We start from the raw sequence: 12,199 nt of genomic DNA on the forward strand, positions 1-12,199 counted from the left end.
AAATGTCTAGTCGAGAGGTAATATTTCAAGATGCACAATTATACCGTTTTATGATTTGGCTGGAGGCTGTGACAGTGATTGCTTGCTCATAGCACCATCATGTTTTTTTTTTTTTAACAGTTGAAAATGAAAAGTGCTTGCAAAATGTATTATGGTCATTTTATATTATGATACAGTTTAAATATTACTTAATGCAGCTAAGAGAGAAGCAGTGATGAGGTTAAAAAGAAGCAATGTTGTGATGTGAGTTCAGGAGCAGAGTAGGAATGCGTTCACAGAAATTGATCAAGCGTAGTCAGGACTTGATATCAGCAGGTACTGCCATGTTGAAATGCCTTTCAGCCCCCTGGAAGACTCAATGTTTTCTTTTTTTTTTTTCTGTCAAAGTTCTCCATGAAAAGCAACTTCTAAAACTCACTCTCTAACAAGCACAAGCCACACAAATGAACTAAAATCCCAGCTCTCAAAGGGGTTATGCTCAGTCTGTGTTCATCTCATTTAGCGGCGAGCTGCTTTTGGTTTGCTTGAGGCTTTTGCCTAGGTGAGATCATGTGAAATAAGAAACTCATAAGTCAAGTCTCGTTACTATTTTGCTGAAGCAGTTGCTAAGATACTAGTGTGCTTGATGAATTGACTCATTACATGAAGCAAACAGTTTCATAAGTGTGATTCAAGTTCATTGGTTTCCTTGCAGAGAAATTTCACTTGAGTATCAGCACTGTCAAAAACATTTTTATGGTGCGGCTGCTTCATGCAAGAAAATAATTACCAAAGGGAAGCTCATGATTTAAATCAAACATGATTGGTTGACATTTTCAAAAACTATCTGGTCAGAGCTTGCCAGGTGCATTTTCAAATGGACAGTACACATTGGCACCTCATGTGCCAGTTATTAAACACCCATAGACCTGCCCAAAAGCAATCAGGTTTCTGTTGCCTCCCATCTGTTATCTCAGCCTCAGTGATGTGAATTCACTGGTGGCTGCTGATTAGTTTTAGTCGTTCACGTGGGGTCAAGCTGAACTTTTACATTTCTGAGTGGCCCCGTTGGGGTTTTATTCCTGCTAATAAAGGAGGCTTGATGAAGCATCGTCCTTATCTTTTCCTACATCTGTAGATGAGCACTCTTTCGGGCCCACTCGTCCATTCTGCGTCTCCATATCCTTCTGAAGGGCTTTCTCGGGTTGAGATGTGAGCCTCTAAATGTGGGTTCAGGGACAAGTGTGAGTGTGGTCCTCAGGCAAGCCCCACCGAGGGCAGCGAGAGTGGCAGCGACGGCTTGGCTCGAAACGCCCTACTGACTAATAACCATAGGTGTGAATTAAAGCCGTGAATAGGCTGTACATTCATGAGGTCGATCAGTCCTTGCAAATGTGATCTGTATTTCAGGAGTATAAGTCAATGTTGAAAATGACAGCGATTGCTATTGATATGCATGTCTTCAAAATGCTTTTTAGTTTCCCATTTCTCATTTTGTACTTTCACTTCTCACAGACATATATCATGTGCAGGGGAAAGCAAACCATGTGCCATGCAGTGCTGAAAAGCTGCAGGTTTCCATGACAAAGACATTCACTAATCAGAAAACGTCAGGCAGATAACACGTATAAATTAGTGACATCATCATTTGACGTATTGTAATGTTATGTTTTCTTGTAACTTTTTTTTCCACAGCCTTTTACATATGTGTGCTCCTGTTTGGTGGATGTGTCACAGACAAAACTATATTTTTTACCACTTATAATTGATTGCTGTTAAGAATAGGTTTCAATGTTCTCAGGTGATACGCTCCTGGATAGTTTAAAATAATCCACCTGTTAAGCATTGCATTTCTTTATTGCTGGATTCAAGATGGAGGGTAAAAAAACCAAAATAAGAGATAGACAGAGACGTTCGATGTGTCCCAATTCAGTGGCTGAATCCATCGGAGGAAGAGGTCTACGCATAGGCTGAACCGAAATGAGATCTGGCCTACAGAGGGTTTTCGGCTCCAGTTGCCGAGCAACTTTGACAACACGTAATTTTTTTTTCATAAAAACCTGAGGTTTTAAAGCCCTAGGTTTTACCGTTAGCCGTTCATTGGCATGAATCTTGGGATAGATTGGGCCACCTGTTGGAGCCTTCGTTGCCCAGAAAAATAAAGCTGAATTCCTCAGCTGCATTTGAAGGAGCCGTCAAAATGGGACAGCCTAGTCGCGCTGCTGTGATGCAATTGGTCTTCAATTCAATGCAGCCTCTCAAGGATGCAGCCCCTGAATTAGGACAGAGCTATTGTGTTTTTTTTTATTCAATGAATTCTTCTTCCCTGTTGAAACATTGTACCCACAATGCAACTCAGCCACAGAAAGCTCAGATTGGGATGTATTATGTTATGTTAACTATGGTAGCGTCTGATTCCTAACCTCAAGTAGAGATACAGACGGCGACAGAGGTCTGGGAAATTCACGTCTTTCATCTTCAAACTTGCTCAGTCCCAATCAACGCTGACTACAGTGGCATCACTTTTTTTCAGAGTGCTTCATTGCAGTAATTGGGAACAAAATTGTGTGACATAATAGCTTGAATCAAATTTGACCCAAAATTGGAAAAAATTACTGATTTAGAGTAATTTTATTTCATTTTTGGAGATGTGTGGGAAGTGGAAGAACACAACACTGACAAATTATCACCTTGTAGTTCGTATCATGAAAAGTTAATATGTACTTCCCTTTTACATACCTAGGAGATAAATAGCAGCAATGTTCACCAATTCCTGAAAAGATATCTGGCTCTTCAGCTGCTTAATGGTTAACTACGTTGACCAGCTAGTTGCTAACTTTGTCTGTTAGCTGTTTAATGTTAGCCAGGTAGCATAAAGTCGTTTTTTTTTTTTTTGCCTTGCTTCTGCTGGTTGATGAGAGCGATGAGACTGAACTGAAACAGTAAAGTTGCGGGGTCATAAAACCATAAGTATGAGCTAAAACGTGCTAAATCAGTCTGTACAGCTGATGGGGCTGCAGGGTCGGGTGATCCTTTTCTGTGGGTTTGCACTATGAGTCAATCCTTGGTGTGGTGTGGAAAACCCCAAGTTAAGACAAACAAAAAATATTTAAAAAGAGAAAATGAGACCCATGAAAATTTCTGTATATTATGTCCCTAGTGTCTTTGCAGTCGTTCCTTGTGGCCTCTTCTTCATAACATTACCCTGTTCGTAACAGAATAGGAAAGGCTGCAGGCTTCCCCCCCCCCCCCATCAACTTTTTCAGTTCCTCCGGGACCTTTTTAAAAGAGATATTTTCCGTGGTTCATTTGATGTTGCTGGTGTTGACATTGTGTTTGAAGTTTGTGTTTTTGATGCTTATAGTTCCTCAGAGACAATGTCGTAGGGAAGAAAAATAATGACAAAAAAAAAAAGGGTTGTTGATAGAAATTTACATTAATGGTGGTTCGGTGGTCAATAGCAGTTTTTCGAAGACTCTGGGGTCAGACTCAGTCATGCATGAGATGCTGCATCTGCTGAGATGCTCCCAGGATCAATCCTGCCAACATTATGTTTTGTTTTCCTGAACAACCTTTTGGCTATGCATAACTGCAGATGGAAAGGCAAGAAGAATATTGTAGACTATTTCAGCTGCGTCTCTGCCAGATCAATAAACACCTTCTTTTTTTTTTTTTGTGTGTGTGTTTCTTTCTGAAGAACAACTTGAGGAGGATAAATTTCACAGTAACGGAGGTAAAGTATTGTCATCTGAGCTCAAAAACACACTCATTCTGGCTGCTCACCTTCAAGGCTTTTTTTTGTTGCCTCTGTTTCTGTCTCATTCAACAGAAAGTTTAGTTTTGGTGGAAGTCGGCTTGTGTTATGACTCATGCAGCTTTGCCCTGTTCTGTTTCGGCGCACTCTTTCATGTCTCTCACTCTTTTTGCTCCATCCATTCATGCTTAATCTTCTGCACATATTTGAACACAACTGCACTACTAATGTGTCCAAATCAGACAACAGCAAAGATAATTCTTCATTACCCAAATTGAGCACTTGTTGGTCCTAAATGTCTGATGCCTGCTGCCAGGATTTCTCTTTCTGCTGCAATCAAGAAGTGGATGTTTTAGTAATAAGAGCATGTCAGGAACCAATTTAGTTTAACTACACACAGAAGCACATTTTCTCACTACCAAAGTGGTATCTAGACCTGCAGATAGTTCTGCTTTTATTTGCCCAGGTTTTGAAATTTCTACACAGAGTGTTCTCAATGCTGAAAAACTGTTATATTCAACAGCAACCTCTTTTTACATAAGAACACTGTTTCAACAGTTTTCATAGGGACTCACTCTTCAGTAGAAAGTAGTTCCAAAGAGGATGAGTCCATGGATTATCCAGAGTGACCAAGATATTATTTCAGGAAGTGTTGTTGCTGTTTCATTTTTCAAATGTCATTTTTTAAAAAGCTGTGAGCAACATTAACCAAGTTTGATTTCCCTCCACAGCGTAGGTGGGGAGGGGAAAAGCTTACAGGCAGACACCTCAAAACCTGGGCAAATTAAGTCTAAACTATTTTTATGGGTCGATACCACGACAGATAATCAAGAAAATATGTTCTTTTGTGATTAGTGTGAACCCCTTTAACATGAGTTTTACACAGTATGTCACAACCAGGGGTTATGTTGGTGTTATAACAGTGTTTGTATCTGCAATCTTCCTACAGGGAGCCAGGCGAAGCAGGACTGGTCAATCCAGTGGCCCACCTCTGAATCGGGCAAAGAAAACACCCCGGTGTGCCAGCCAGAGGCCAGTCAGTGGATCCGGTTCCAGCTCTCCCAAAGCCCCAAAGTCCAGTCCAAGTACAACCAGCACATGTGCCACAGCCCCCAGGCCCTGGCCCCCCCTTTGTACGTCGATCGACTCACCGTCGACAACCCCGCCACAGGACTCTTCCCTCCCTTGGACTCTGGTCATCGCTCCCTGCCCCCGTCACCCCGCCAGAGGCATTTTGGCCACACACCTCCTCGGACTCCCTTGGTGATCAACACCATGACCCCACCGGGCACTCCTCCCATGCGGCGAAGGAACAAAGTGAAGGCCCCAGGAACGCCACCTCCACCTAGCCGCAAACTCATTCATCTGCTGCCGGGCTTCACCGCACTGCATCGCAGCAAATCTCATGAGTTCCAGCTGGGGAACCGTTTGGATGACACGCAGACACCAAAGTAAGTGCTTATACCCCTCTGGATTTTTTATGGCAAATAGTGGTGGCCATTTTGGAGCTTGGTGTGTTGCAATGTAAATAAAAGTGTTGAAAATTCAAAACCTAGAGGTGGAACCTGCTATCACTCTCAAATTGATTGACAGGGCTTTTTACCACAGGAAGGGATACGAGACAATAACAAGGTCAAAATAATTCATGTTTTCTGAGCCTGGTGTTTACACCTGTAATCTTTATAAACAGGCCAATATCCTCAAATCTTATTAGTAGACTAACACACACAAGAATTATTTTAATCCTGAACACAAATTCATTATCTTGGTAAATTATTCCTAATGTAACAGTCAGATAAATTTAGTGGAGGAAAAAGTATAATACTTAAGCTTGAACTGTAGTGGACTAGAAATATAAAGGTGCATGAAATGGAAGTACCTCAAAACTGCACTTAAGTACATTACTTGAGTATATGTACATAGTGACTTCCCAATGCTGGGTATTATAAGACCCCTTGTTGGTGTCAGCGCAAATACAATGTGCATTACTGGCAGTACTGTTACATCAACGCATCATCGTATTTTATGATCAGCCTCTCCACAATATTTTCTCCAGTAGGTGTCATGATTGAAGACTGTGTTAGATGAGGGTTTGTTTAATGAACTTACCAGAGATACAACTGTCTAGAAAAGTCTTAAAAAACAAATTTTTCCTTTAAAGAATTGAGTGTTTAATGGTCAATGTTGTACTTTAGGACTGAGGCTACATGGTTCTTATTGCACGAATTTGTTTCACTGTCAAAATGACCTTGTTTATAAAGTTTCCTAGAGCCAATATTCCAAGTTAGCACCGCTCAGTCAGTTTCAGCAAATGGTCTGCCTGAAGCAACAGTCAGAGATTTCAGTACTCCCTCTCCCTGACGTGCACAAGGTCTCGCAGTGTGATTCCATCTGATTCAAGTAGCACAGAAGGAAAGTTGGGCCCCACCTTTCCTTTCAGCAGTTTTACTCGAACATAATCTTCCACCGGAGCCCAATCAGATTAATTCCTAGGAGGACATCATTGCCTGTAAAGAACCAACGGCCTGTCGGTAGAGATAAGGGGCCTTGGGCTGAGTTCCTGAACCGCCATGCCTCTGTCTGGTGCTATGCTGATCAGATTTGGCCACAAACAGGGTCCACCACTGCTAGGTAATCAGGAACCAGAGTCCGCCTCAGGAGAGCTGCACTCATTTTGATAATGCCATTAGATGACAGTGCCCTATCACTGCTACACTTGGTAAGTTAATATTTGGGAGTTGTCCTCTGCCTTTACGATGGCCATCTGGGTTATATTCGGTGTGTGCTTGGTTTGCGGACAGGGCTACATCCACACGTCAGTGCACGTGAGTGTGTGTCCGTGTATCTGCACTGTGAGGAGTGGATCATAGCTGCAGTGAATAAGCTCAAACGTCATTAGAGAATTGATTACCGGTCCCTAAGCACTGATAGACTGCAGGCTGTGAGTTGAGCCCCTCTAATCAATGGCCTGTGTGTGCCTGGAAATGTTGCAACTCATCGAGACAGGGCAGATCTGCTGGCTTCTCTGGTAGCCAAGTACCTCTCATAATACATCATAATTGGTTGGAGGATGGCGCTGGCAAGCATCAAGTTGGTGGTTCAGTTCTGGCATGAGGCTCTCATACTTGTTTGTTTCCTATCTGTATGCAGGAGGGAATTGGCTTCATTGCAAACTTGGTATCTGTTTTTTTTCTTGATGCAAGAACAAATACCTGAAGGTAGAAGCCTGAAAGGTCATAACGTGCTACATTTTTAAAAAAATCTTTCATTAAAATTACCATCCCTCACCTTGTTTTTCACATAATGGCTCAGGATGAAAAACAACTTGCAAAACATTTCACCGGAGCAAACCGACCCTGACAAAAAAAATTTAACAATTCATACTTTAATGGTCGCTTTTCTGTGATACCCTGTTCCTTCAACACTACGCATATTTCCCCCTGTCACCAACCTCAGGATTTTAATAAGCTCACAGTGCTCCTTAGGTCCTCATTTTCTCTTGCTTAATTGCCTGGCACTGTGGCCAGGACACAATAACCAGAGATTACCCTCTGACCCCAAGAGACATTTTTCTCCCTTTATCTTAATGAGATATGGCCTGATATCTCATTATTACTGCATAACACAGCACAAAGACTATGGAGCTGAATGTGCAAGAATGCTTGGCATACCATGCTGATGGAAAACTGCGGTTTGATTTTGACACTGATGGATAACTGACATTTCATTTAATCAAATATAATAATTGCTCATTGGAATCGTTCAAGTTGTCCTGATATCTTCAGAGATAACAGATTGGTTAATTGCTGTAGTAAACATAAAGTTAATTGTAATCTGCTATGTGAAAATGGAAGAAATTGCACTGGTAATTGATACTATATAAATAAGTTTGATTTTCAGATATGGTTAATATTCATGTTTTTTGTCTTAATACAGTCTAAAAAAGTATTTATGATGTTACCTACATTGTCTTTTGTCTCTAAAAGTGACATTAAGTGCCTTCTTAATTGCCTTTCTGAAATGTAATAGCCTCTATTTCAAAGTTAATTTGCCTTCAGGTGTGCTAGATGTGTTTTTCAGATACTGTACGAGGGTGTTCCTGCAATCACAGTCTGAAAATTGTTTCAAGTCGTTTGTATTGTAAAAACACTGCAAATACTCCGGTCTGCCGGTGTGAACCCTCATCTTCTGCTTAATGGCTTTGTGCTTCTTGGTTTAATCTTTTTGGCTGTGTGATAATGTGTTTTCTTTTCAGATCGCAGCGAACCACAGGCTGGTTTCCATCCCACCCTAGAATTAATGAGCAAATTGCCTCCTTACCAATGTGTTCAGTAATATGTATGGATCCAAGAAAATCTCACCCTGAGATGGAACAGCTGCCAATTTCGCAAGTCGTAATGCATTAGGGAAAGCAAACTTTCACCTGTGTGAGGAAATTGGAGTATAATTTCTCACCAGCTGTCGAGTGCAAGTCCAGAAACGTTCATTTTCATCTCATATTGATTTGTAGTTCAGAACTGATTTGGTTCCCGGTCTACTGACAGAGATCTTTGGGTCTTTTTGGGCCAGTAGATGCTCAGTTAGGGTCGTGTTTGACGGTATATATTTATAGGTGACTGAGCAAAAGGTTACAGAGCTGTAGATTGAGGCATTGATTCTCAGCAGAATGAGCAGGACTAAGACATTCACATTCATTCACAGTCATTTAAGGAAAAATATTGCTTATTTGAGCTTCAAACTTCACTCTTGAAAAGGAGTAAAGGTTTATAAATAGCATATTATAACATATTATTATATATGATTTCATGACATAAAGTCCAGTTTCACTAACATTCAAGTGACAAGGGCCTCTAGTGGCCGTAGTAATTATGAACATCATGGAAGATCGCCGTTGTTTCTTGTGCCAACATCAAACCTCAACCATAGTGGTGTCGGATCATAGGACAGATTTATATTTCCAGCAGTGATTTGTAATGGGTCATGGATCAAACAACAAATTTTGTCATTCAATTTAGTTGCACCTGTTATCTTAACAATTGTTGTTTCAGATACAGATAAATGTGTTCATCGATTTCAACCAGAGGTTCATCCTCACTTCCCTCTGCGAACCAGTATGACTTTTGTTAGACTATACTGACAGATATTGTGTAGTGATTATTAACTTTGATAAATTGTGGTTATTAAAAATGATTAATAACATATAATTATATTTATCTGTGTGCCAGACACAAGCCACTAGAGCATTAATCTTTAACCAGTGAGTCAAAGCCGGATAGAAAGGTCTGAACATGGTTGTTATCACTACAGCCTTTATTACCAGGAAACCTTCACTATATTGAATGAAATACTTTATTTTAGACTATATTTTATGACCTAGATATTGATATAGCATGTTAACGTTTTGTAAAACATAATTTAAATATATCTATTTTTGCCTAATGGTCCTTTAATGGAGAATGAAGATATCACTGATATTGATAATATTTTATGTGGTGTCATTTCAAAGCATAAGATTACATTTAAATTTCCAGCAGATCTTTGGAGATGTACACTGAGCAGATTGTTCCTGTTCCTATGGTAATGAAGTAAAATTAGAACTTCAGGCATGTCTTTAACAAGTAGCATAATCTTGCCAATTAGCATGAAGCATGAAATCATTTGCAAATAACATGGTGGCCTTTCTTTTTAGAGTGGAAGCCAATGAAGAAATCTTACCTCCTTTTATGTTTTACTTTGTCCAGCCTCACATTTGCATGTAAGTTCTCGGATTTATACTTAGCTGGTTGTGATGCAGTAAAAACACCTTTTTTTGTTGTTGCATTTTAATCATTTTCGTTATTGTAAGTTAAAACAACAGTTTGTTAGAAAATTTGTTTGTTCAGAGTTTGTTCAGCCTGAAGCAAGTATGCGGCGCAGAAACTGTTCGTTTCACAGTCACCCCTCCTATTTGCATCTGCACCTTCTTTATCAATTTGTGAAGACTACAAAGTGGAAAAACACATTCTCCATACAATAATTATAGAGTTGTTTCCCAGCATGAAAAAAAAGATATGCTGAGTTCAGGGATGTTGCCAAGTTTAGGGGAATATAGGGGAGTAATTAATTTGAAATAAGTTTGAGTCATTCAGTGTACACTCACAGTAAATATGCATATGCAGTAAGGGACTGAAGTTTATATTTAAATACTTTGTTTTTACTTGATTTACTTTCATTTGTGCAGAATCTTTTTTGTTGTGAAATTGGTAGTACCTCAATAAAAATGTAGGCAGCAAATACTTTTAGCTTCTAATATACAGGAAGGAGGATGTTGACATTTGACAGCCAGATGTTACTCATTGATGAAAAGCCCACTATAATGTACGTAACTTAAAGCAAAAGCTTTGAACATTTTATACAATTTCAAGCATTTTTATAATTTATGAAGTTAAATTACAAGAAAGGGTGTGCAATAGGGTCAAATAGGGAAATGGAATTTTGTTTCTTTTTTATTTAAAGAATACAAAAATAAGTTGTGCTCTCTGACCTACATTGCTGAGTAATAAGACATGACTTCAAAGGTAACTAACCTTAAACAGAAAGTGTTATCTAAGTGGAAGATAAAATCATCTCTGAGCTAAACAAGAAATCTCAGTCTTCTGGTCATCAGTCAAAAAAACATGTGCTCTCTGTCAATGCATTAATCTTGGCAACCCATTTTTCCCAGAAGGGATTTGCTACAGACAGGGTTAAAGAGCACCACTGGGGGGTCAATACAGTGACAATGTCACTGTTTGTTTTGGTGTGATGACTGAATCTGCTGGTGCACTGGGGAAAATGTCATCAAATCACTGTTAACGGTACGTGACCCAATCGATTGTGTCCAGTATACAATCAGTTGTGAAATCTAAAGGAACACACTAAGGTGTGGCTCACCTGATGATTCTGAATTCATGTGTTCAAACTTCCTAGATAGACAGAAATGTACATTTATTTTATCAGCAAGGTACGATTTGTTTAATGATGCCGTTCTTTCCCGACATTTATTAATTTGACAGTCAGTCAAACCTGGGAACACAGAATCTCACACACACACACACACACACACACACACACACACACACACACACACACACACACACACACACACAGGCTCATACACTCTGTAAATCAATTAAACCAGCAGTGCCTTTGTTGACACGGTCAAGAGATTTGCTAATCAGTCTCTAATTTCTCTTTCAAGGATTATCCTGTTGTCACTGTTGCACTGAAAACACGAAAAACAATCCTCTAAATTCCACTAAATTAAAAATCCACCTGAAACACTTAATGATAAATGATGCCAAACCAGGAGTAATACCCCGATAGCTCCCCTGTGAGGGAATGTGATACACAAGTTATTCAGTCAGTGACGTTTAGGGCCATAAAATCTATGGTGATTGTTCCTTATCCAGTGGAAAATACGAACCCATAGATGTATTTTAAGATGGGCAAAGCCTCCCTGACGTCAACCATAGGTTTCTGAAGAACGGTTTTGAAGCTCAGAGTGGGCTGCTCCACTGTTGCCAAAGAGGAAAATGGCTATAGAAACCAACTTTTTTGTACCAGGCTGTAAACAAGTTTATTTTTGCTGTAAAGTTGAGCATTTCAACATGGGTGATTCATGTGCTTTTGGAGCCAGCCTCAAGTGGAGTTTTCTCATCTATAAAACCGCATGTAGAAACCGACAATGCTAATGTGACAATTTTGAGAAAAAACACAAAAAAGAAATTGTACCTTTGCTGAAATGCACTGATCATCACAAACTGATTACATCTCACAACACAGAAGTGTGTGCGGGTGGAATATTTCTTTGAAGCCTATAGCTGCTCAACATGTTAATAGTTTTACTTAGAAAAAACACAAGTGCGCCGGATACCCAGCACCACTTAAACTTTAATTTTTAAGCAGAAGTGCGACAGCAATTTCATTTTGCTTATGTTGCAGCCTTTCTATCTCTCTCCCTCTCCTGTCTTTATTTCTCAACACACACACCCCTTGCCCTCCCATCCCATCCCCTCCCCTCCCCCCTCTCTCTCCGTGCCCTTTTCAAAGCGGAGAGGCTCTTTGGGCTGGAGTGTCAATTAATGAACCTCGTTGTCTATGTTAATGAGTAGTAACATGTGTGCGTGGAAAAGGCCAAGTGAGTTTTCAGTCTGTCACAGTCCCACTTGGCACGTCACACCAAGATCGTTCTGGAAAGTGGGCGTGTTTGTTTCTCCACGGTCTCTTGTCTTGCCTTCCCCCCGCCAGTGGAAATGGTAATATCATATAGTTAATACCACCTTATGAGACTTTCACAGCTTTTTGAATGTTAAGCACTTTCTTATTGAATTGGATGTTTGCTAATAAATCACATGGCACCGGGGGTTGGCATGATTCACCCTCTGCTCCTCTCAGGGTAATTCTACCATGCAACACTCAGGGGAAGCAAATTTGCATCCATTCCAT

At 40.1% G+C, this 12,199-nt stretch overlaps 1 protein-coding gene across 1 annotated transcript in view; it reads left to right on the forward strand.

The window, feature by feature from the left end:
• LOC147818507 (kinase suppressor of Ras 2-like) overlaps positions 1-12,199 on the forward strand; it is a 53,620-nt gene that overhangs the window by 21,365 nt on the left and 20,056 nt on the right. Inside the window, exon 4 of the mRNA XM_087176883.1 lies at positions 4,683-5,184. Within this exon, the coding sequence (XP_087033009.1) occupies positions 4,683-5,184 (502 nt within the window). The remainder of the gene's footprint in view (positions 1-4,682; positions 5,185-12,199) is intronic.

This window comes from Seriola lalandi, unplaced genomic scaffold, assembly GCF_002814215.2.
Source record: "Seriola lalandi dorsalis isolate HSWRI2012SDOR001 ecotype SW California unplaced genomic scaffold, Sedor1 jcf7180002054572, whole genome shotgun sequence".
Lineage (NCBI taxonomy): Eukaryota > Metazoa > Chordata > Actinopteri > Carangiformes > Carangidae > Seriola > Seriola lalandi.